This window comes from Mustela nigripes, chromosome 3 (genome assembly GCF_022355385.1).
Source record: "Mustela nigripes isolate SB6536 chromosome 3, MUSNIG.SB6536, whole genome shotgun sequence".
In the NCBI taxonomy this organism is placed as follows: Eukaryota; Metazoa; Chordata; class Mammalia; order Carnivora; family Mustelidae; genus Mustela; species Mustela nigripes.
The window spans coordinates 127103678-127130107 of NC_081559.1; the positions used below are offsets into that span (position 1 = coordinate 127103678).

At 35.8% G+C, this 26430-nt stretch overlaps 1 protein-coding gene across 1 annotated transcript in view; it reads left to right on the plus strand.

Annotated features, from left to right (window-relative positions):
* The window catches only part of RAB2A (RAB2A, member RAS oncogene family), a 90509-nt gene that overhangs the window by 40906 nt on the left and 23173 nt on the right, over nucleotides 1-26430 (plus strand). Inside the window, exons 3-6 of the mRNA XM_059394623.1 lie at nucleotides 379-446; nucleotides 9434-9516; nucleotides 9923-10015; nucleotides 20534-20645. Coding sequence (XP_059250606.1) covers nucleotides 379-446; nucleotides 9434-9516; nucleotides 9923-10015; nucleotides 20534-20645 — 356 coding nt within the window. The remainder of the gene's footprint in view (nucleotides 1-378; nucleotides 447-9433; nucleotides 9517-9922; nucleotides 10016-20533; nucleotides 20646-26430) is intronic.

Sequence of the window (26430 nt, forward strand, 5' to 3'; positions counted from 1 at the left end):
ATTTATCCCTTTCAGTAATTTTTATACCACATTAATAGTTCTTAAGAAGTTTTAGTATTTGTTAACTAATAGTGATGGTTCTTGAATCTCATTTCTAGTTTTTATATTATTGATCCTCTGAAACAGGAAGACCACAGTTTGTTTTCTAACTATGCTAGACTTGAATTTCTTAGTATTTTAATTGTGTCTTTAGCTTACGCCTTTTAGCACATCTGCCTTAGATTATATGTTTTCTGAGGGAAGGAGTGGTATTTGATAAAGTTCATCTGTGTATCACCTGGCTTAGTATGTCCTGGAAATAGACATCCTTTTTAAAAAATCCTTAAATGTGAAATACAGTCCCTCGTTTGTGTAACAAATCGTTTTTTGTCTGTTCAGGTGTAGAGTTTGGTGCTCGAATGATAACTATTGACGGGAAACAGATAAAACTTCAGATATGGGATACGGTAAGTATAGTAAATACCTTGTATGCCCTAAATAAAGTTGTTTTTTGAAAGTACAGTATATGTTTTGTTTTGTTTTACTGTCCTTTTTATGCCTGTTATGGTTCATTGGTACCAACACCCCTGCAACCGTGAGATGAAATGTGGTAAAAGATTAGGTTTTCTTTTTTTTTTTTTCTAAAGATTTTATTTATTTATTTGATAGAGAGAAATCACAAGTAGACGGAGAGGCAGACAGAGAGAGAGAGGGGAAGCAGGCTCCCTGCTGAGCAGAGAGCCCGATGCGGGACTCCACCCCAGGACCCTGAGATCATGACCTGAGCCGAAGACAGCGGCTTAACCCACTGAGCCACCCAGGTGCCCCAAGATTAGGTTTTCTTATGCAGTGTTTTCAACAGGTGTACTGCAGATGCTGAGTGTTAGTGAACATATCTGAACAAATGCTTGGGCTATGGGGTCCAAACGGAAATGCTCTGGAAACTGTGCTTTTAAGAAAATAAAGCGCCATTGCATGGAGCGCCTAGGTGACTCAGTGGGTTAAGCCTCTGCTTTCGGCTCAGGTCATGATCTCAGGGTCCTGGGATGGAAACCTGCATTGGGCTCTCTGCTCAGCAGGGAGCCTGCTTCCTCCTCTCTCTCTGCTTGCTGTTCTGCCTACTTGTGATCTCTCTCTGTCAAATAAATAGATAAAAATCTTTAAAAAAAAGTGCCATAGCAAAGGACATGTATGAGATAAAATATAAATGTAAACACTATAGAGTCACTTGATCTGACAGTTTGTTAATTTTAAAAGTTTGATATAAAAGTTTGAGGGACTCCTGGGTGGCTCAGTTGATGAAGCATCTGCCTTCGGCTCAGATCATGATCCCAGGGTCCTCGGATTGAGCCCCACATCAGGCTCTCTGCTTGGCTGGGATCCTGCTTCTCCCTCTCTCTCTGCCACAATCTCTCACTCCCTTTCTTTGTCAAATAAATTTTTTTTAAGAAAAAATATAAAGTTTGATTTAGTCCCAGCCACTTGAAGCCACCTTGCTTCTCTTACTTAATATTCGTTGAGTGCCTGTTCCGTGTCATGCTGTATAGCTTTTAGTAAGTTTGTCATCTGACCACAGAACAGAATTTGAGTGACTATTTTCTTTATCCTCCCAACTTGAATGCATAAAAGAGAAGTTACCTTACTGTATACAATGGATGCTGTAAGGTAGTGGTTCTCAAACTTTTTGGTCTCAGAATCCCTTTCTTTTTCCTTTTAAAAATTAATGAGGACCCAAAGAGCCTTTGCTTATGAGCCTTATAGCTATCAGTATTTACCATGTTAGAACAAAACTGAAAAACTTATTTTAGAGAGGGGGAGGGGGGCAGGGGAAGAGGGAGAGTAAATCTCAAGTAGGCTCCTTTGCCCAGTGCAGATGTTTAAAGATGAGTGTAATAGGGGAGCCTGGCTGGCTTATTAGTGAAGCATCTGCCTTTGGCTCAGATCATGCATGACCCCAGGGTCCTGGGATCCAGTCCCTTGTCAAGCTCCCTGCTCAGCAGAGAGTCTGCCTTTCCCTCCCCCCTTCTCGTGCGCACACATGTTCGCCCGTTCTCTCTCTCTCTCTCTCTCTCAAATGAAATCTTTTAAAAAAATAAGCATAATAAACTCATTATATGTTGGGATAAGCAAAGCAGTTTTTATGGGAATTGACTATGTTTTTCCAAAACAAAAAAATTGACTGTGTTTCCAAAACAAAACTTTAGTTTTCTAGTGAGAAGAATGTCGTTTTGTTACATTTTGAAAAGATCTCTTCATTGTCTGCTTGATAGAAAACAGCTTGGATTCTCATATCTGCTTCTGCATTGAGTCTTTTTTTTTTTTTTAAGATTTTATTTATTTATTTGACAGAGAGAGACACAGCAAGAGAGGGAACACAAGCTGGGGGAGTGGGAGAGGGAGAAGCAGGCTCCCTGCTGAGCAAGCAGGCCGATGTGAGTTGATCCCAGCACCCTGGGATCATGACCTGAGCTGATGGCTGATGCTTAACGAATGAGCTACCCAGGTGTCCTGCTTCTGCATTGAGTCTTATGTGTGTTGTTTAGTTGGAGTATATGAAGAAAATGCAATTCCACATAACTAGGTAGTTGGGAAACAAAAGACCTCATCTACCCTTAAGGAGACAGGAACCCTGGGGGTCCTGGGGAATCACACTTTGAGAACCACTGCCATAGGTCAATAATACTTAATTCTTCACAGATCCCCAGTTGAGAAAGATCAAACAAGGTCACCTGTTATGACAAAGAGCATGTTCTCTAAACTAGTAAATGAAATATAAAATATGAGGAATTTTATCATTATATACCCATGTTTTATTGTTTTTTTCCTCTTGTCACTCAGTCTTGGTTTCTTACCTGTCACCCATAATAGTTACTAAGGGAAGCAGCCTTGGGGAATACAGTCTCACAGACTGGATTCTCAGGAAAACCAAGCAAGTTTCTTCAGGCTGTCATGAGACCTAGGTTTCCTGATACATATCCCATAATTGTCCCCTAAATGGAAAACCCTGAATCTCTATTTTGCACTGTTCCAGAGTTATACAGTGTTCTTAGGTTCTTGTGGTTTCTTAGCTCTGCTTTTGAAGTGGAGACTTAGGCTTTTACTGTTTCTTAGGCCCCTCCCACACCCACCCCAAGCGTGTAGTGTCTCATTACCTTTTTTGATATATATTCTCTTAGGCAACATGATTTCAGAACTGCATGGAAAAGAGAAAAATGAAATATGCAAAGTCCCTTCCTTCCTAGAGATTTAAAAATTAAAGCTCTCCAGCCAAAAAAAAAAAAAAGTATTTTCTACTTTTGTATTAAGAGAGTTTATTCCTTTTTCAGAACTGATCGTTGTGCATAAGCTAGGTTGCTTTCTTAGCCAGGGAACTCATGCAGCACAGTGTGCTGTGAACCAGCCTACCTGCTATTCTGTAATAAACATGTTTATCATACCTTATACTGTGCATGAATACTTGTTTTGCTTGAAGTACTTTACCCCCTTTTTGCATTGAAGACCAACTCAGATGTCACCTGTTGTGGAGCCTTTCTGACACCCATGGGATAACTGATTGCCCCCATAGTATTTTATGCATATTTCTGTTAAGAGCTCTTATCCTATTGTTACAGTAGTTGTTTACCCTTCTCCGAATAATCATGAGGGAAAGTACCATATGTATCCTACTCAGCTTTGTGCTTTAGATTAATAGATGATTGACTGATACAATGTTTGGTGAATTTTCTTGAATGAATGAGTAAAGCGTCTCATTCTAAGCAGCTTGTAGGATCATTGGATTTGTTCAGGAGATAGCATTACTAAAGTACATAGTTCCAAAGGGAAGGTTGATACTGTAATGAAAATTATGTGAAATTAGAGGCACAAACCACTTCATTGTAGTTTATTCTAGTATATTCAGTCATTCTTCTGTCCTTAAGGTATTTTCTTAAATAATCCCCTGCCCTCCAATTTTTTTTTTTAATTTCTTTTCAGCGTAACAGTATTCATTGTTTTTGCACCACACCCAGTGCTCCATGCAATACGTGCCCTCCATAATAACCACCACCTGGATCCCCCCCCCCCCCCCGCCTGCCCTCCAATTTTTGAAACTTGAACGAGTCATTCGTTTCCCAGTTGTTTAGTTTGTGGGTTAACTAGTCCTGCCTTTTTTTTTCCCCTTAGCTTATGGGTTGATTATTTTGTACTGCGGTGATCTTTCAGAAGAGATCTGTAGTAATTACTTATTTTGTACTTGTATGAAAGGGAAATAGAAACAAGCAAACAAAACCCTTGTTCATACTTCCTCTGTAGAGGCAGAGGAACAGCTTCTCTGTATCTAAAAGAGAGAGACTGGTACCTTTGAAGACATCATGACTCCCAAAAAAGAATCCTGGGGCTTCCACATGAAGGGTGCTAGGAACACAATAGCCTCTTTCAGATGAAAGAATGGAAAAGGAAAGAATGTTCAAGCAACTCTGTTAACTTACTACTTTTGACAGTTGCTTCTTGAGTCTCGCCTTAGAGGTTTGCCTCTTCTGGTCGTTGGTTTTCTTCTTATTTTCACCTAACTTCTAAAAGTCTTTAATAGATGTTATCACACACATAAAGGTTCATTCCACACTTAGTTTTATATTCGAATGGAACATTGTTTCCTGTATCATCAAATGTCTATACTTTTGGATAGGAAACTACATTTTTAGTAGCACGGATCATGTCTGTTCCTGGCCCAGGACATTTACAAAACCATCCTAGTATCCTTTAGGCAAAAATTTGCCAAATATTAGTATTTGTTTTATCAGCCTTAAATGATTTTTCCCCCAGTGACTAAGTCCCAGTATCTTAGGATATTTGTCATCCTTTGCATATCCACTTCTGTTCACAAAAAATAAAAATAAGGAATTTTCCTTGCGAAATTTCTATATCCTCCATCCAACATCTTTGCTTTGAAAATAGTTGCCAAAGATCTCCCTTAGAGGCTTTGTTGCAAGCAGAGGTAACTGTATCCTTTGGCTCTCTGTAACTTTCTTTTGTCAGAAGTCAGATGAGTGATATTCTTAGTCTCTATGTGAGTCAAAGAAGAAAACCAATTGCACCCAGTTCTTACTCCTTGGCTAATGGAAGGAGGGTGTAAGAAGTCCATTCTCACTCTTAGACTCTTAGACTCTCATCCAGCCTTTACCCACCAGTTTTTCTTACTCCTCTTAATTCTTACTCCTCTTTTTGTTTTGTTTGTTTGTTTTTGTCAAATTTTCAGTTACCTTCCCAGTATATCCAAATAAATTTTACTCTCTCCCCCTATATATTTATACTATGAATGTTCTAAGTCCCATGTTTCTGCCCAACTTCCCTCAAAACATTTTAGATTTACCAGTATTTTCCCTCTCCAATATGACATTGGAACTGCATTAAAAAAAAAAAAAACACTCATGTGCTTCCTACATGTTCAAAATACCTTTTCAGCCAATCACAGGCATTTTTTTGGCCCTTTATAAAATGTGTCCATTTATACCCAACTTCTTACCCCAAAGAATGGGTGTTTTTATGTCAGTGGGGTGGTAAGGATGGATGACCAGAATTCAGTGGGACCAGGGAAAGGGACTAGAACCAACACCAGGCCACAGTTCTACCTCTTCCACTCCTCTCCGCTCCCATCCCCACAAGCCAAGGAGTAGAGAAGCTTTGTCTTCTGTGGCAGCTGTTCGTCATCCCTCTCTTAACTACAGGGACAGGAATCTCTCAAACATTCCATTCTACGCTATTATTTACTTCCCACCTGTGTATAAGATGAGAAGTAAATATAAGCCATTTCTTACATGGCAGTGTTAAAAGAATCTGAAATCCTCTTTTTCATGGTAAATATGCTTAGTTTTTTTTTTTTTTTAATTTACATCTTTGTTCTTTCTAGATATTTACAATCCTGTTTCTCTTCACAGAAGGATCTACTTTTGTTCCTTTGGAGACTCCCTTAGAAAGCCTAGACTTAAGTAGTCCAGGTTGACTTTTTCTCTGTGCTTGCTGTGGTGGACACAGGCTAAAAATCAATCTGATTTTTACTAATGTTCTTGTCCTCCAAACCAAAGTCTTGTTCATATGTGTAGATTTCAGTATCTTTTTTCTGAATCTTTATATTGTGAGGGCCAGGAAGAACAATCATGGGGATTTTTTTTTTAAGTTGAATCTTGAGTAAAGTACCTGAGATTTCATCCTTGGGCACTGGACAACTTATTTGGCTACGTAGAAATCCTTTTCTCCCTTTGGTTCTTGGCTGGGTTCTTTATAGCTGGAATTGTTAGATAGAGGTATTACCATAATACTGATTCTCACAGATCTTAATTTTCTAACTTTATTGGCCCTTTGGGATCAGTCATGATAACATAATGTGAGTACCTACTGTGTATACTTCAGTGGCTATTTAACAGTTTGAGTATAGTTAAAGAAGCCATAGTTCAAAACTGAACTGGGCACGATTTGTTTCCATTCCATCAATACCATTAACAGAGAGACTAGGCCAATGTGTGGGGTATCTTTCTTACCAGGCAGGTCTCAAGAATTCAAAACTATTCTGAATATTGATCTTTGCTTATTACAAAGTAATCATAGATTTTAGGATGCATGGTTATGTTCATAGACCTCACTTGGAATGTTTGGATTTTTTTTAGCTTGAGTTTTTAATTTGTAACGGTAGGCAAAAGCAGATTGAATGGATTCAGTATAAAGTGATCCATTATATACAGCATTTCCATATTATAACATGTTCCTGGTAAAACAATACAAGAGGAATGAGAGTGGTCTGTAGGCATATGCTATTTTCCTTTTAAAAAATCTGTTCTCCCAGGATACTGGGTAGCTCAGTTGGTTAAGCATCTGCCTTCAGCTCAGGTCATGATTCCAGGGTCCTGGAATTGAGTCCCGCATCTGTCTCCTTGCTCAGCAGAGAGCCCACTTCTCCCTCTGTTTGCTGCTCCCCCTGCTTGTGCTCACTCTCGTTAATAATGTCTCTCTCTGACAAATAAAATACTAAAATTAATTAATTAATAATAGACTGTTTTTCACTGTTTTTTTATCTGAGCTATAAAAACTATAGTTTTAAATCTTATAGTGGTCTTTTTCTGGACAGTATTCATTTTAACTCCTCCCATAGAATGCCCCTGCAAGATTGTTTTAAAGGACTTTTGCCTTTTCTCAGTATTTAGAGCAATAAACCTGATTACAAACTAAAGAAAAAATTACCTTTTTTGTATTATTACCCAGACTCCTTCATTGGTGTATATATAATTCACAGTGAAATAAATCTCTTAAAAATGTAGTCCTTCTTTGGGGGCATGGGTGTGCTATGGTAAGTGCTGTGAAGTGTGTAAACCTGGCGATTCACAGGCCTGTACCCCTGGGGCTAAAAATACCTTATATGTTTATTAAAAAAAATTTAAAAAATTTAAAAAAATGTATTCCTAAGTTTTCCTGCGCTAAGCAGTTGAAAAATAAATTCTCATAATGCATAATGCTTATGTTTTGAACTTGGATTTATTCAAAAACTTTTTTGGAAAGCTATATCTCAGTAATTTATGGTAAAATAATTTTAGTGAAATTTCATGCTTCTAACTAGTATCATCTAATGTTTTAACCTCACACTATGAAATGAGTTGATTATTTGTATAGTTCTTTTATGTGATGGCTTTCTCAGTAATTTAGTTTAGCATTAGGCACTATTTGAAGTGGCAGAATTGTTTGCAGGGTACCAAGAGAGGGCCTAATCTTTAGTTTCCACATAAGAAAAGTTATTTTTACTGACTCTTAGCATGTTAGGATTTACTGATATCCACTTATTTAGGTGGGATGGAGTAATGACCCATTTTGTGCGCTTGATTAGGACATTAGGATTCATTCTTTCATTGGAAAGGCTTTCTCTGAATGCCTGCTGTGTGCCAGGCCCAGTGCTAGGTGCTGGGGATGGGGGATATGGGAGGGAGGGAGTATATTGTGAGGGCCAGGAAGAACAAGAAGTTAATGTGGAGTGTTAGAAGAAGGTGGAACTTGAGTTGTCTTTGTGAATTCTGAGGGTTGGAAGGGCTTAGTAGTTAACTGAAAGGTCAAAGCTCATCATAAAAACATGAATATTTTCCAGGTTAGTAGATTTTGAATGCAAAAATTGTGAAAACTGGCTTTGTGTTTATTTAATTTACATACTTTTTTTAAAATTTTATTTATTGGGGTGCCCCCGTGGCTCAGTTGTTAAGCATCTGCCTTCAGCTCAGGTTGTGATCCCAGAGACCTGGGATCGAGTCCCACATCGGGCTCTCTGCTCAGTGGGAATCCTCCCTCTTCCACTCCCTCTGCTTGTATTCCCTCTCTCACTGTCTCCCTCTCTGTCAAATAAATAAAATCTTTAAAAGAAAAAAAAAGATTTTATTTATCTGAGAGAGTAAGAGAAAAAGAGAGAAGGAGTAGGGGGAGGGGCAGAAGCAGGACCCCTCCCCCCCACTGAACAGGGAACCCCATGTGGGACTCGATCCCATGACCCTGAGATCATGACCTGAGCCGAAGGCAGATGCTTAGCCTGCTGAGCCACCCAGATGCCCCCCCATACTTATTTTTTCTCAAAAGTAGAAAAGTGAGTAAAAATGCAGAAGTGTTTTTGGTAAGAACCGTCTCAATTTTAAACTCAGAGGCAATATGTATATCCTTCACCAGCCTTCTTAAAAAACAGAGCATTAGTGCCACTAGTAAAAGAAAGAAATTAACTAATTTTGCATAATCTCTGAAGTCTGTTTTCACAAGTGGATATAAAGATGATTTCTACATCCTGTTGCTGTTTGACAAGCATTATATATCACATACAGAGGAAGTTGATTAAGTGTGCAGAAAAAATTATATAAATTAAATTCAGAGCCATTTTCTGTTTTTCATAATAAAATGATTGCTCAAAGAATTCCATCTGATGACTGTTGAAAGCTCACTGCAGTTTATGATATAACTGATAAAATCTGCATCCTTGGCCTTCCAACAACCTTTACACCAGCAGATGGTGGGCGTAAAGATGTCATTCATCATTTATTTACAATGGACTTTATTTATTCTAGTGTCAACAGCTGCCCCAGGGAGTGGGTTATTGAATTCAAATGTGAGGCTCTGGGTTATTTGCTTCCTTTCAAATTTGTCTTCAGAGCTTAGTTGCTAGGAGTCCATTCTGTGTTCTAATAATGATTCATGTATTGTGAAGCCATTCAGTAAATTGGGTTGTCAGGGATTGCCAAAAAAGGTTTAGAGGTCTTGTTGTTTGGGGGGGGGGGGGGGGGCTCATGTGTGTCTGGTTGACTTTGAGCAATAGTGGTATTTTGTGACTTTTTCCTGAGACTGGTGAAGTTAACTTTTCTTTTACACGCTTATTCCCTACCTGCCCATATTCTGTATATGAATAAAAAGAAAATATAGATGACAGTTTATTAAAGAAAGCTCCCAACCTTTTCTTTCCTGACAGGCGGGGCAAGAGTCCTTTCGTTCCATCACAAGGTCATACTACAGAGGTGCCGCAGGGGCTTTGCTAGTGTACGATATTACAAGGTGAGAACTTGGAAATGTATCTGTTCATTTGGTCAGTGCAGAGACTTTCTCTAAATAAACATGATTGCCAGTTATAAAAGTATGGTTTTGCCTTTATTCCCTGGCTGTTTGACTTTAAAACTTGTGTCTTTAATTAAATTTAAATTTACTACAGAGATCTACAATGAAATTATTTTCTTATATAAATAAGCACCCCCAAGTTAATCAATTTGATAATATAGTTTATACATTGGAATTTTCCAAAGTGAAGTTACATTTAATTTCCAGATATTGTACTTGAGATCTGTTTCTCATTACATAAGTGGATATGGCTAAAAATAGTTACCTTATGGAATGTATGCAGTTCATTGTACACTACTAGGGGAAACACTTTGAAAATAGTAATCAGATTTTCTTCTATATTTAGGAGAGATACATTCAACCACTTGACAACCTGGTTAGAGGATGCCCGCCAGCATTCCAATTCCAACATGGTCATTATGCTTATTGGAAATAAAAGGTAAAAAGACTAATTTAAATCTTTTTTGCATTAATGATGAAAACTATGGATAGCTGTTTATGCAATAATTGATTTTCCTACATATTTGTCCAAATGTACATTATTGGTTTCTTAAATTATAAAATTTTGAAAATCCCAGGGTGTTTCTTTTGGTTTTTAAAATATAGTTAATAAGCTTTAGCATTGGAAATCATTATCGTCATCATCATCATTATTATTAAAAGAAATAGTTTGTGTTGGAAGGTAAACTTGAAAGAATAATTTGAAGGAAGTTATCTAGTAGTTGAAAGAAAACCCACTGATGTATTTGGGGGATGAGTCACTGTTAAATATTATCCAAATTATTTTAAATACTTCACAGTAGAAATAGGTGTGTAGAACTCAAAGGAATATTTTTTCTCTTTTATGACTTAATGTGCATTACGAATTTGTGCAATACATCTCTTGGGTTTATTTACACTTAAAGTTCTGAAACACTTTTAATATTGTTCAGTAGATACCATATTAGTACTTTTAAGCTTATTTCTAAGCTTTTGTATTAGGGTCATCCTAATTCTTTTTTTTAATCTTTTTTCATTTTATAACTCTAGGGAGCATTATTTGCAATGAATGCCCTTGTGCTCTACATTTAAAATAATAGTACATGAAAAAACAGTTTTTTGGACATAGTTTCTCTAAAGTTTGAAGTAAGAAAGTTTTCACAATTTTGTTTGAAAATTACAGTGGCAACAAATAAAATGTTCATACTTTCAAATGTTCATACTTATATCTTACCAGTGTCGTCTTTTTGTCTGAAAGATGGTGAGTAGGTTCTTGCTGATGACTTAAAATTGGTTGTTGCCCATGAGAAACTTCTAATCCCTGTATGAAAAAGAAAACATAGTATTTACAAAGGTGTTTTCTACTACAGAATGAAGTGATAATTACATGATGTGATAGAGGTGCTAGCCAAGGCCTGTGGTTGTAGTCATATTGTGTTATATAAATGTTTCAAATCAACCCATTGTACACCTTAAACTTAAGTGTTATGTGTCAGTTATATCGCAATAAAAAATAATCCCTGGGGCACTGGGTGGTTCGTTTGGTTAAGCTTCTACCTTCGGTTCAGATCATGATCCCAGGGTCCTAGGATCGAGTGCTGCATTGGGTTCCCTGCTCGGTGGAGAACCCACTTCTCCCTCCCCTTCCCCTCCTCCCCCTAGCTCATGGTCGCTCACTTGCTCTTGCTCTCTCTCCCCCTCAAATAAATAAATAAAATATTTAAAAATAAATAAATAATTCCTCAGTAATTTTTAAGGAAGTATTTTTTTCACAGCTAGTTTATCCCCCAACTCTAAGCTGTAGTTACTTACCATGGTCTTCCTAAACTTCCTATGTGAGATGACTACTTTCTTAACTGTAGAGTCCTTTAGTGAAAAAAGAAAAAACAAAACCCTAAATAAATGGAGGGATATACTATATTCACTGATTGGAAAACTAAGTATTTTTAAGATGGCAGGTCTTCCCAAATTGACCTAAAGATTCATTGTGATCCCAGTCAAAATTCTTTAGGCTTATTTCAAGATTTATTATAAGGTATTGTAATCAGTTTTGTCTGGTTTTGGCATAGATAGATGTAAATCAGTGGAACAGAGTAAGATGCCCAGAAGAATATTCATACACACATACACACGTCAAGTTAATTTTTTGACAAAGGTGCCAAGGCAGTTCAGTTGGGAAAGGATAATATTTCTTCAAATGGTGCTAGAACAGTTGAGTAGCCATGTATCCAAAAATGAATCTTGACCCTTACCTCACACCATATACAAAAGTTAACTTGAAGTGGATCATAGACCTAAATGTAAGAGATAAAAATGTTTAAAAATTCTAGAAGAAAACAATTTTAGTGACTGTGGTTTTGTCAAACATTTTTTCTTTTTTTCTTTCCTTTCAGATTTTATTTAAATTCAAGTTAGTTAACGTACAGTGTAGTATTAGTTACAGTGGTAGAATTTAGTGATTCATCACTTGCATATAACGTGCAGTGCTCATTACAGGTGTTCTCCTTAATGCCCATCACCCAGTTACCCCATCCCCCTACCCACCTCCTGTCCCAGCTCCCTCAGTTCCTTGTATGTAAGAGTCCCTTCTGGCTTGCCTCCCTCCCTGTTTTTATCTTAACTTTATTTTTTCTTTCCTTCCTGTATGTTCATCTGTTTCGTTTTCTTAAATTCCACATGAGTGAAATCAAATGGTATTTGTCTTTGACTTATTTCACTTAGCATAATGCTCTAATTCCATCCATGTTGTTGCAAATGGCAAGATTTCATTCTTTTTGATGGCTGAGAAATATTTTAGTATATATTTTTATATATTTATAGAATTTTTGTAATTTTTATTTTTCTATGATTTATATAGTTTTGTATTATAAAATTATAATATATAATTATATATATATATATTCTTTATCCATTCATCCATCTATGGACGTCTGGTCTCTTTCCATATTTTGGCTTATTGTGGACCTTGCTGCTATAAACATTTGAGTGCATGTGCCCCTTTGAATCACTGTTTGTATCCTTTGGATAAATATCTAGTAGTATAATTGCTGGATAATAGGGTAGTTCTGTTTTTAACTTTTTGAGGAACCTCCATACTGTTTTCCAGAGTGACTGCATCACTTTGCATTCCCACTAACATTGTGAGAGGGTTCCTCCTTCTCTGCATCCTCGCCAACGTCCATTATTTCCTGAGTTGTTAATTTTAGCCATTCTGACCGGTGTGAGGTAGTATTTCACTGTGGGGTTTTGTTTTTCTTTTTTTTTCTTTTTTTTTTTTAGATTCTCTTTATTTATTTGAGATAGAGAGGACACGGGAAAGGGCAGAGGGAGAAGCAGACCGCCTGCTGAGCAGGGAGCCGGACTCTGGGCTTGATCCTAGGACCCTGAGACCATGACCTGAGCCAAAGACAGACAATTAACTGACTGAGCCACCTAGGCACCCCCTCATTGTGGTTTTAATTTGTATTTCCCTGATGATGAGTGATGTTGAGCATTATTTCATGTCTGTTAGCCATTTTTGTATGTCTTCCTTTCAGAAATGTCTGTTCAAGTCTTTCCCCATTTTGTAACTGGATTATGTATTTTCTGAGTATTAAGTGGTTAATTTCTTCATAGATTGTAGATACTAGCCCTTTATCTGATACATTACAAATATCTCCTCTCATTCCATTGGTTGTCTTTTAGTTTTGTTGATTTGTCAAACATTTTTTAAATGGGACAGAAAAAAGGGATAAAACCAACTATATATTTGACTCTTGAACAACACACAGTCCAAAATTTGCATTTGATTACCAAAAACTTAACTGCTAATAGGCTACTGTTGACTAGAAGCCTTACTGAGAGCAAATAGTTGATTAACACATATTTTGTATTTCTATGTCTTATATATTGTACTCTTACCATAAAGTAAGCTAGGGAAAAGAAAATGTTATTAAGAACATCATAAGGGAGAAAAATACATTTGCAGTACCATACAGTAATGGGGGCAAAGCAAAGTGAGAGAGTGAGTCTTAAGCAGGCTCCACACCCAGTATGGAACCTTATGCAGGGCTCAGTCTCATGACTTGAGCCGAAATCAAAGAGTCAGACACTTAACCAACTGGCCATAAAGGCACTCCCCTTTACAATACTGTATTTATTGAAAAAAATTCACATGTAAATGGACCCTTGCAGTTAAAATCTATGTTGTTTAAGGTTCAAATTCAACCAAATTAAAAACTTTTGCTTTAAAAAAAAAAAAGTTTCAAAAATGAAAGGGAAGCTACAGACTGGGAGAAAATTTACAACATAAAACCTATATCCAACAAAATGTTTGTTTCTAGAAATATATGAAGAATTATTACAATTCATTAATAAAAAGATAACCCAGTTTTTTTTTTAATGTGCAAAAGAAAAAGTGTGCAGCACTTTACTAAAGAAGATATGTATTGTTGGCAAGTAAACACATAAAAAATACTTAACACCACTAATCATGAAGGAAATGCAGATTAAAACCTCAATGATGGGGCTTCTGGATGGCTCATTTGGTTACACATCTGCCTTTGGCTCAGGTCATGATCCTGGAGTCCCTGGATGGAGCACCTCATCGGTCTCCCTGCTCAGCAGGGTGTCTGCTTCTCCTTCTCCTGCCTGTCCCCCACTCATGTTCTCTCTCTCTCTCTCTCCCCCAAATAAATAAAAATCTTAAAAAAAAATAAAATCCCTATGATGTACATACAATTATGTACTCCTTAAAATAGCTAAAATTAAAAAGATTAACATACTGAGTGTTGGCAAGGATGTAGAACTGAAATCCTTATACTGCTTTTGGGAGTGTAAAATGATAACAACCAGACTGCAAGATGTAAACATACATCTAACATACTGCCTGCGCATTCCATTCCTAGATATTTATCCATAGGGCCACACAAAGAATTATACACACACACACTACCAGCTTTATTTGTAATAGCCCCAAAGTGGGAAACAACCCATATTACAAATAATAAGCGAAAGGGTAAGTTGTGATATAGTTATGCAGTGGAATACCACTCAGCAATAAAGAATGAGCTATTGGTATGTGCAACAAAGTAGATGAATCTCAAAATAATTATGCAGAGTGCAAAAACCCAGACACAAATGAAGACATAACATGTGATTCCATTTATATAAAATCCTGGAAAATTCAAAAAGCAGATCGTTAGTTGCCTGGGGTAAAGTAGGAGGAAAGGATGGATTATAGTGTGGGGTGTGAGGAAACCTATGGGAGGTGAATGGCTTCATAGATAAATATGTCATACTCATCATTTTATATTAAATGTGCAGTTTCTTTTATGTCAATTATACTGCAGTAAAGCTGGAAAAATAGTAAGATAGCAAATAGCATTTTACTGTATAGATTTAATTTTAGAAAGTTATTTTAATAGAAATCAAGGTTTGCTGTTTAAGAGAAGATATTTACTTACATGATATTTCAATTGGAAAAGGCCAATTATTGATTACTTCTTTGTAACTGGAAATATCTTTCATCTTGGCCTTTGCTCAAGGCTTTTCATGGTTATTCTTTCCTCATTTAAATTATTTCAACCTTTCAAGATTAAAGCTATTGTAGGGAAACTTTAGTCTTTGTGATATAGAAGCATTCATACACACAATGGAATACTATGCAGCCATCAAAAGAAATGAAATCTTGCCATTTGTGATGACATGGAAGGAACTAGAGGGTATCATGCTTAGCGAAATAAGTCAATCGGAGAAAGACCACTATCATATGATCTTCCTGATATGAGGAAGTTGAGATGCAACATGGGGGGTTAAAGGAGTAGGAGAAGAATAAATGAAACAAGATGGGATTGGGAGGGAGACAAACCATAAGTGGCTCTTAATCTCACAAAACAAACAGGGTTGCTTGGGGGGTTAGGGGGGTGTTGTGGACATTGGGGAGGGTATGTGCTATGGTGAGTGCTGTGAAGTGTGTAAACCTGGCAATTCACAGACCTGTACCCCTGGGGATAAAAATACATTATATGTTTATAAAAAATTTAAAAATTTAAAAAAAAAAAGCATTCATACTACCATTCAGTAGTGATGTGTGAAATAATAAGGGGAGAATATTTGGAGAATAAAGAGAATTTTCATACTTTTAATTTTACTAGTGTTTTCTTTGGGTCTCAGACATGGTAGATGGCAACTTACTGATGGTTTAAAATTTTGTTCCTGCCCATGAGGAACTTATAGTCTAAATGTAAAAGGAAAAATCACATTATATACAAGAGGTGTTTCTAATGATTGTAGGTTGGTGGCCCTTATAATTAAGAGTATAATAGCTATGGAAAGACATTTTAAGGGAAAACTAGGAGACGGGAACAAAGAACGTATGACATACAGAGAGTGAATGGGAATGAACAGAGATAAATGAGGTGATTATTATTAGATGAGGTGAATTGGGGTAGACATGGAAACGGGGAATAGGCGATTTTTGAATTAGATGCATTAAGCAGTAGGGAGCCAGTGAAGGGATTTGAGGAGGGCAGTGACCTAGTCAGAGTGACAGATGACACAGATTTTTCTTAACTATGGCATTTTAAATTGGTTATACAAGAAATAGGAAGCAGGGTCCACAAAGATGAAAAATTCTTAGTAGTCAAGGGTTATACTGCAAACCCTCAACAAAAAGGGTGTGAATTAAGAGAATGATTTAGGAAAGAAGAGTAATTAACTAATGAAAACAGTTTAAATGTTTTATGATGTTTATGCCTGGAAGACTGAGGAAACAACCAAAGTAAGGAAGGGTGTGATGAAAAAAAGATCATGCATCCTAAATTGGCATTTTTTTTTTTTTGAACAGTCCCTCAAAAGTACATGTCTTTAACCCTCTTTGCTAAGATAACATTTGCAAATGCAAATGTAATCAGAGATAATGGTGTGGAAAACAGAGTAATTTTATCCCCAAATAAGGTATTGTTTAAATAAGATATAGCATATGCTTAAAATAGGATAAAGGGTACTTAAGGGAAGAGGTTTTTCTTGAATATTTTGCGCAACTGAAAGCTAATTTTCCCTTAAGAATGACTGTCAGATAAGGGGGATGAATTCCAGGAGCTTTACCACATCACTGTTGCTAGGGTTCCCCCCCCCCATTTTTTTATTCCTACTAGAATATAAGCTCCTTGCGGCCTGTGGGGGTTTGGGATTTTTGTCTATTTTGCGAGTAGTCTGTCCCCAGATGTAGGAAAGGGCTTGGCACCTAGGAGGCCCTCGGATTATAGTTGGGTATATTACCCTGCCTATATTACCCAAAAAGTTTGCCCTCCTTTTTGTTCTCATCTTAAACCACTAATATTTCATAGCATGGACATCTAAACAGCATGTCACATTCTTGTGGTTCCCTTTGTAATATTTTATATCAAACTTTCTAACATTTCACATTTTTAGGAGTGTTTTTTGAGCACTTGCACTAAATGCTTAGATGGCTTTTTATGAATTGCAAATTATTTTTAAAATGTAACAACTGAAAGTTACAAAATCACTCAGAAGTTTCAATTACTTAAACAATGGTTACTGAGGGGTGCCTGGGTGGCTCAGTGGTTTAAAGCCTCTGCCTTTGGCTCAGGTCATGAACCCAGGGTCCTAGGATCAATCCCTGCATAGCATCAGGCTCTGCTCAATAGGGAGCCTGCTTCCCTTCCTCTCTCTTTGCTTGCCTCTCTGCCTACTTGTGATCTCTGTCAAATAAATAAATAAAATCTTTAAAAAAAAAAAAAAAACAACAACGGTTACTGATAATGAGCTAAGTGACAACTTTGTAAACATAATTGACAGCTTATCTTATAAAATCTTTTTAAAAGATTTTATTTATGTATTTGAGAGGCAGATATCACAAGTAGGCAGAGAGAGAGAGAGAGAAAGAGAGAGAGAGGTGGAAGCAGGCTCCCGGCTCAGCAGAGAGCCTGATGCAGGGCTCGATCCCGGAACCCTGGGATCATGACCTGAGCGGAAAGCAGAGGCTTTAACCCACTGAGCCACCCAGGTGCCCCTGGTCAGCCAGCTTTTTAAAGGCATTCAATTCCTGGTGAATTTTGTAACGTTGAAACAGTGATGTAACTTAATATTAGATGGATGAGACTTTAACATCTTTGTTTTGCTTTATCCCTAGTTTGTGTGATATAAATTTGCATAAAAAAACCACCATTCTTTACACTCAGTAAAAATTATACTGTAAAGGACTCCAAATGGGAAAATGATAAAAAACACAAAATATAGTAATGGGTATGAGCATCTTCCAGTAGGAAGAAAGAGACAAAGGAGCAGTATGGGATTGTATTCAAGATGTTAATTACCTTTGGAAATTGAAATTATGGGTCTTTTTTTTTCTTTGTATTTTTCCATATTTGACAAAAACTTCTTCAGTTTTTATCAGAAAAAGTAATCCCTATATGACACAGTCATCTGGGTCGTGATTCCATCTCCTCCATCAGCTCTTCCTAAACTGTGAACTTGGTTGTTTTAACCTGCCTTCTTTTTTCCTCCATTTCCTCATCTGTCAGGTACATTAAATGAAATAATCCATGTAAAACACTTCACAGTACTAGGTTTATACTGTGTTACTCATCATCCAAGGAAATGGTTAAATGAACTGTGATGCGAATTAATTAATCACTAAAAATAGTGTTTGTGAAAAAGATATAATGATATAGATTCTAATATTAAGTGAAAAAATTAGGACATGTAGTTACAGATACAGCATGGTTATGCACATATGTGAAAAAGGTCACTTTTCGGTAGAAAAACAGGACCAAGAACACTGATTAAGTAAGTCAATTTTAGGATGACTACACTATTTATAGAGTAACCTCCCTCCTCTCCCTGGCACTCCTGATTCTGCTTACTCCGGTTTTCCACATTTACCACTTTCTAACATACTATATTCTTTACTCAGTATTATTGTCTGTCCTCTACTGGAATGTACACTTTTTTGTTGACTTCTTCATTAATACATCCCAAGGGCTTACCAAAATTCCTGGCTTATAAAAGGCATTCAGTAGATATTTGTTGAATGAAGGAATGATTTACTTTTCTTAGAATTTTCTGTATTTCTAATTTAATAATGATGATAATGGATATTTGTGAAACTGATAACCAAATTAAAAGAAAAACTAACATTAATGTGCAGTACCTTTCACAGTCATCAGAGTGACATATATTAACAAGTGTGATCTTACCACATGTTGGTGAGGAGGTGATACAATGGGAACTTTCAAACATTGCCACTAAGAGTATCAATTATGCAGTTGTTTTGGAAGACACCTTTGTACCAAGTATATTCAAGTGCAGTGGCTTTTGAGCTTTCTCATTTGACTTAAATACATTTTCTATCATGTCTTAGTGCACAAATTTTATGTATACATACATAAAAAACAAAATTCCGTATAACAGTGGGTGATACAGTCTGATATTTTCTCTTCTTTTCCATACTAATTCACTGAGTCATGGCACATGTATACCAGATACTGTACTTGGAAAATACAGTACTTTCTAACATTTTACTACCTTGGAAAAGTTTTGGCACATGCACACAAAAAATGTATAACTTTTTATTGTAACGCTGTTTTTAATAATGAAAAATTATAAATAACTTTTTCAAATGGAAATTAAAAATAAATTGTGTTGCATTCATTCACTAGACTACATAATATGGCAATAAAACATTAAGAAACTAGATCTACATAGAGTATGTCAGTAACCCCAAAAAAATCATGTTGACCAAAACTAACAAGTTGGAGAATGTTAGCTACATCTGAATTTTTCTTAATGTGCAAAAACCCTTTTTTGTATGGCTATAAACATGAGTATACATATAAAAAAACATGCATGAGAGTGGAAACACTAAATACAGAGAAGTGGTTACCTTTGAGGTGAAAGGAAAGAATGAGATCAGGAGCAGACAGGTACAGAAGTGGTGAATCAACTATGACTTGATTTTGTTTCTCAGCAGTGAAGAAATCTGATATAAATGTGTCTGAATAATCAGGACTAGATGGAAGTACATGGGTATTCTATTCTCCATCCTTTTCTATGTGCTTTAAATATTTTATAGTAATAAAAACTATAAGTTTTTATAATAAGACACTTTTTTAAAGATTTTATTTATTTATTTGACAGATCACAAGTAGAGAGGCAGGTAGAGAAAAATGAGGAAGCAGGCTCCCTGCTGAGCAGAGAGCCCGATCTGGGGCTCGATTCTAGGACCTGGGATCTTGACCTGAGCTGAAGGCAGAGGCTTGAACCCACTGAGCCACCCAAGCACCCATAAAACACACTTTAAAGAGACCACTGCTTCCCCCCACCTTCCTAATACAGTTCCTGTACAAAAAAAATGAGTACTGCTCTTTCCCCCCGAAACTTCTAGATTAGACTTTTGTTTCTCTCTCCCTTTTTCTATTAACAGTTTTACTGTTTAATAGTTTAACAGTTTTACTGTTAATAGTAACTTGGTTTAACTGAGAGTTAAACCAAGTAAGATTAATAATCTAATTAATGTGTCTTTAGTACTTTGGATTTTATTAATCAGTTTCCTAGAGCTTCTGGAAATTAAGTGATTTGTTTTTAAATCACATTCATAGAAATTCAGTCTGGCTGAAAGTTTAGACTAGTGTTCTCTCTTGAATTGTTATTTTGAGTAAGAGATTTCCCTTCTTTGGGAACCCACTATACTCTAGAGCTGGGTGTTGATAGATGTTTCATTTAGGTTTCTCTTACTTACAGTGTTCTAGGATTCTAACTCCGGATCTTCTGTTGGATAATTTATTCCTTGAAACTAAGCACATTCTAGCCATTTGACCTTCATATTACCCAGAATAAGTCAGTTGTTATTATTATGTGTTAAAAATTAATCAAAAGAATAGTCAGCACAACTTTGAATCTTTTGTTACACTTTTCACAGATACCTCTATTTATACTGTGCTGGTTAATAACATGGCCTTTTATTTCCTATATTTAGTGATTTAGAATCTAGAAGAGAAGTAAAAAAGGAAGAAGGTGAAGCTTTTGCACGAGAACATGGACTTATCTTCATGGAAACTTCTGCCAAGACTGCTTCCAATGTAGAAGAGGTAAATAAGAGACCCTTTTAAATGTTCATCTTTTCACTTAATTGAAATGTATTGTATACTTTAATATTACTTTATTGGTATATCTCCGGTAAGCTTTTTAGTCTTTGAATATTGTAGAGTAGGAAAATTTCTTGTGTTTGAAATGTTTTGCCTTGTAACATTCATCTTAAACTCTTAAATCATATTCTGAGCCTCCTCTTGACGCCGAAATGCTTTAACACATCTTTGCATGTATTTATCCTGAGAGAAAAAAGGAACACTAATGAAATTTGGAAATATATCGAGATATGTTTGTAGCTATTTGTATCTACTTTTGCTTCAATAGGGAAGGTATTTTTTTATTTTTCTGTAACATTATACAAAGCATAAAGTATCTCAATTATTTCCATTGATCAGGCTGAACTGCTACAAGCTTTCTGAACACATCATAAAAAGAACACATGTTCTTTTTATGCTTTCTGTATTTGGATATGGTATTTATATACTATATGTAGATGAGTAGATAGTTAATTCTCCCTAAGGATAAGAATCACCTCCCTAAGGTGAAAGTATTGCTACACTCTATTTTATAAAAGTCAGGGAAGAGGCTAAAGAAGTAAGTAGTTTGCCTAGAGTAATGCTGTACTTTCCACCTCTGGGTAAGACTCTCAGCAGCAGTTACGAAAAGGGATTTGAGAAAATAAATTATTTTAAAATGTCATTTTTCTAAGGATAGCAGAGAATAAGATGCTAGGCAGCAGCTTAACAGTATGCCTTTAACATAATAAGCAGTGAGTAAATATTCATTAAGAATGTACTTGGGGCTCTTCTAATTAACTTCTGAACCCAGAAATTGACTATAGTAATTCAGCAGCATTGGTATTTTCACTGAAAAATTCTTCCTAAAGTATGACATTATACCTATCTATACTTGATGAAGTGCTCTGTGACTGTTCTTTAATGCATTTCCTATAGCTACCAATTAATGCTTTACTTCTTGTTGCCAGTAATTACAATTTAATTACATACAAGAGTAATATTGCACTTTGCACAGTGAACCCAGAGAGAAATTTGTTCTGCCCCTTTGTTCAGCTTAAAATAGACAGGTAAAGCTGCCTGTTTCAGAGAGGCACTCCTTTATTAGAGGTGTTGTATTTAGAAACAATAATAGCCAATGTATTGTGAGGGTTTCAGGATCTCTGAAACATATCCTATGGATTATTATTGATTTTCTTATTGATTTTAAGAAACTCTAAGGCCAAAGTTGAATACATTTTGGTTTAAAAAAAACCTTATACTATGGGGCTCCTGGCCAGCTCAGTCAGAAGAGCATACAAGTCTTGATCTCTGGGTTGTGAGTTTGAGGCCAAGGGTGTAGAGATTACTTAAATAAATAAAATTTAAAAAGAAAAGAAAATACTGTAAAGTTAGATGATAAAGCATCAAGTACTAGAAAATAATCCTAGATTTCTAGTTCTGTTTCTGATGCCTTTGTGTTCATTTTCTTTATTCTTAACTAGTAACAGTAGGTATATATTTGTAAACAGCAAATTACTGTTGTCATTTGGCTGAACACTAAAGTAAATTCCATTAATGTTTTAGCAGCACTTATTACAGAAATTTTGTGTTAATAATAAAAATAATTGTTTAAATTTGATCTGGGCAGGAATTTCCTACATTCATGAGGGAACTTTACTTAGTTATGTAAATTAACTTGCTTCTCAGAAACCAAGGATATTAAGAAATAATCTTTTCTAATTCCATTTTGAAAAGATTTATAGACAAGCACTACATAATATCATCATCCATCAGATTTTACCTGAAAGCTAAAAATATTTCATGATCAGGTGTTTTGAGGAGGTAGAGTACCATTCTGTGATCCACAAAGAGCAAAATCGAATCTTAATCTCTACAGGACTTAGGAACTAATTAAACATGAACGCAACAACCAAAGGGCTTCAGCATCTAGAAGAATGCTCTCCTATCTGCCAAGTACATCTAAAACTTTGAATATTATATGTAAAACAATTACAAGAAGACTGAAAGTTAGAGTGCAGAAGGCTGACCAGCTTAGAGGCCTTGGGATCTGAGGAAAGTGACATATCAGTGATTTCCCTTGATTTTCTTCAGATTGGGTTCTAGAGAAACTGGCAATCCAGAAAGGCCAGCAGGTGCAGCGGGAAAAAAGAAGCCTACTTTCTAGCCAAAGGACCAGGAAAGCAAACCATTCTATTATACCCAAACATGGCAGAAAAAATTATGGTTCTGCTTCTACCGTTAGCTTACTTTAATGAGGTTTCCCATACTCATTTTTCTGTGGGATTGGTATCAGGGAAAGCCAGCAAAAGTGCAGGTTTAAATTAGATCCAGAATCTCATAACACAGTGCCCCAAATGTCCAGATATCATTAGAAAATCACTCTTCATACCCAGAACCAGGAAGATCTAATAGCAAGATGACAGAGGTGTTAGAAGTGATTAAAAAAATGTTTAAGCAACCATCATAAAAATGCCTCAGCAAAGGTAGTATAAGTAAGAAGAACCAGATAGAAATTTTAGAATGAAAAATATAATTAACATAAAAAAGGTTTAGCGGATGGGGTCAACAGCAGAATAAAGGGACAGAGTAAAGAAATAGTGAACTGGATGATAGAAAAATAGAAATTACTCAGTCTATACTAGAGAGAGAAGACAGACTGGAAAAAAAAATGAGCAGTGCCTCAGGGACCTGTGAAACCATAACACAAACTATTAACATTGTGTTATCAGATTCCTAGAAGGAAAGCAGAAGGAAGATGGCTCTGAAAGTACTCAAATAATGACCAAAAATTTGCCAAATGTGGCGGAAGACATAAACCTAGATTTAAGAGGCTGAGCTAACTCCAGACAGGATAAATCCAGACAAATCCACACCATGCCAAATTTGTCAATGGTCAAATCTCTGAAAGCTAAAGACAAAGAAAAATTACAACAGCAGCAAGAAGCAACTTACTAATTCAAATGACAGCAGATTTCTCATCAGAAACAGTGGAGGTCAAAGAAATACATAGTAGTTTCAGGAACTGAAAGAGAATAATTTTCAGGATGCTAGAACTAGCAAAAATACTTTCAAGAATGAAGAAAAAGACATTATCAGGGTGAAAGAAAGCTAAGAACTTATTAATAGCAGATCTACAAAACAGTGGCTAATGGAAGTTATCTAACAAATGAAATGATAAAGAATCTTTGAAGGAACACAGGTAACATAAAGTATGGATAATTACGATAGACTTCTCTTAAAACTTAGAAGTCTTACAAATTATGTTTGACAAATGAAGCAGAACAATAATGTCTAGTGTGTTCTTGGTGTATATATAGGAAATACCATAAACCATGGTGAAGAAAGGGCCATCAGGGGAGCTAAGGGTACTATACTTCACCTGATTTGGTAAAAGGACAACACTAGTAGACTGTGATTATATATATATATACAATACCTGGAGTAACTACCAAAGAATATACAAAGAGATAGACTACCCTCAGAAAGGTAGGAAAAATAAAACCAAAATCAGCCATAGAAAACAGAATGACAGACTTAAGCCCTCACATTGCAAAAATGACATGAAATGTACATGATCTAAATATATGAATAAAAAAAAAATGTCAGAGAGGATTAAAGAACATGACCCAACTATATGGGTATCTGTAAGAAATTCACTTCAAATATAATGATACAGGCAAGTTGAAAATAAAATTATTGGGAAAGATACATCATATAAACATTAATCAGAAGCAAGAGTGACTTTATTTATATAAAATAGAATAGACCTACAAGCAAAGAAAATTGCCAGAGACAGAGTGGGACATTATTTTAGAGTCTGCTGGGAAGACCTGGCAATCCTAAATGCATATATATCAAAAAATAGAGATGCAAGATATGTGAAGCAAAAACCAGTAGAAAACTGGAAATAAACTATAAACAGTGGAATTAAACTAGAAATCAGTAATAGCCTCCAATTATGATTATGGATTTGTTTATTTCTCCTTTGAGTTTTGTTAATCTGGTTATCAGTAAGCAATAACTGGGAAAAAAATCTCCAAAAGACTTGGAAACTAAACAACACACTTCTAAATAATCTGTGTCTAGTGGACGTCTTAAAGGAAACTTAAAAATACATTGAACTGAATGAAAATGAAACTATAACATATCAGAAATTATAGGTAACAGGTACTTCAGTACAGATAGGGAAGTGTATAGCTTTAAAGGCATATAATAGAATAAAAGTCGTCTCGTCTCAAGTTAAGAATCTTAGCTTCCACCTCAGGAACCCAAAGCAAATAGAAGAAAGGAATAATAAAGATAAGAGCAGAAACCAGTGAAATTGAAAACAGGTAAATTATGATAGAGAAAATGAATGAAAAACTTCTTTTCAAGGATATTAAGACTGACAGACCTCTGTCAAGATTGATCAGTGCAGAAAAAGGATTTGACAAAATTCAATACCCATATGTTTTAAAACTAAAAAAAAAAAAAGGGGGGGGAATTAAAGAATACTTCCTCAGCTCATTAAAAAGCATCTACAAAACCACAGCTAACATTATACATATGATAAAGGCTAAATCTTTTAGCCCTTAGATCAGGAACAAGGCAAGGATGTCTGCTCTCACTATTATTGAAGATATTGGTGGAAGTTCTAATTAGTGCAATAAAACAGGAAAGGGAAATAAAGGCAGACAGCTCAGAAAGGAAGAAATAAAACTTTATTTGTGGCTGACATGGCTGACATGATTGTCTCTGGGAAAACCTATGGAATTTACACACATACACACACAAACTAGTTAATGAGTGAGTTCAAGAAAATTACAGGATACAAGACAAATGTATAAAAAATCTCTTACATTTATGGTGCCCAGTTGGTAGAGCATGTGACTCGTGAACTCAGGGTTGTGAGTTGAAGCCCCATGTTGGGCATAGAGCTTACTTTTTAAAAGAAAACTATTGTATTTCTATATATAGCAAAGAACACCAAAATTTAAAATACAGTACCATCTATAATCACACAAAAATAAAAATACCTAGGTTTAAATCTAAAAATAACATGTACAGAACAGGACATATATGCTAAAAACTGCAGAATGCTGATGAAAAAAAATACAAATAAATGAGGAAACATACTATGTTCATTGTTTGGAGTACTCAACCTAGTAAAGATGTCACTTCACAGATTGATCCAGAGGTTTAATCCAATACCTATCAAAGTTCCAGTAATATTTTTTGATAGATATTTGACAATATTATTTTAAAATATAGATAGAGGGGCAAAGGGCCTAGAACAACTAAAGCCATTTTGAAAAAGAATAAAAAAAGTAGGGAAATCGTTCTTTGATTTCAAACCTTCACGTAGACTGTGTGATGCTGGTAAAGGAATAGATACATACAGCAGTGGGACAGAATAGAGAAACAATAAATAGACCCATACAGATATGCCCTAATGATTTAACAGAGGTACAGAAGTAGCTCACAGAGGAAGATAGCCATTTCAGTAAATGCTCTAGCAATTGGATGTTCCTAGACAAGTAAATGAACCCGAGTCTCACACCTTATACAAAAACTAACCCAAAACAGATCCTGTAGTTAAAAGTAAAACATTTAGCTATTTGTATTTTAGCAGGGGAAAGGGAGAAAATCTTCAGGCTATCGTGATAGACATGCTTTTCAATAAAAGCATTTATGCTTATGGATCATGATTCATAAAAGGAAAAATTGATGTTTGCCTTTTATAACTTGTGCTCTGTGAATGATCCTGGTAAAAAGATGAAAGACTGCA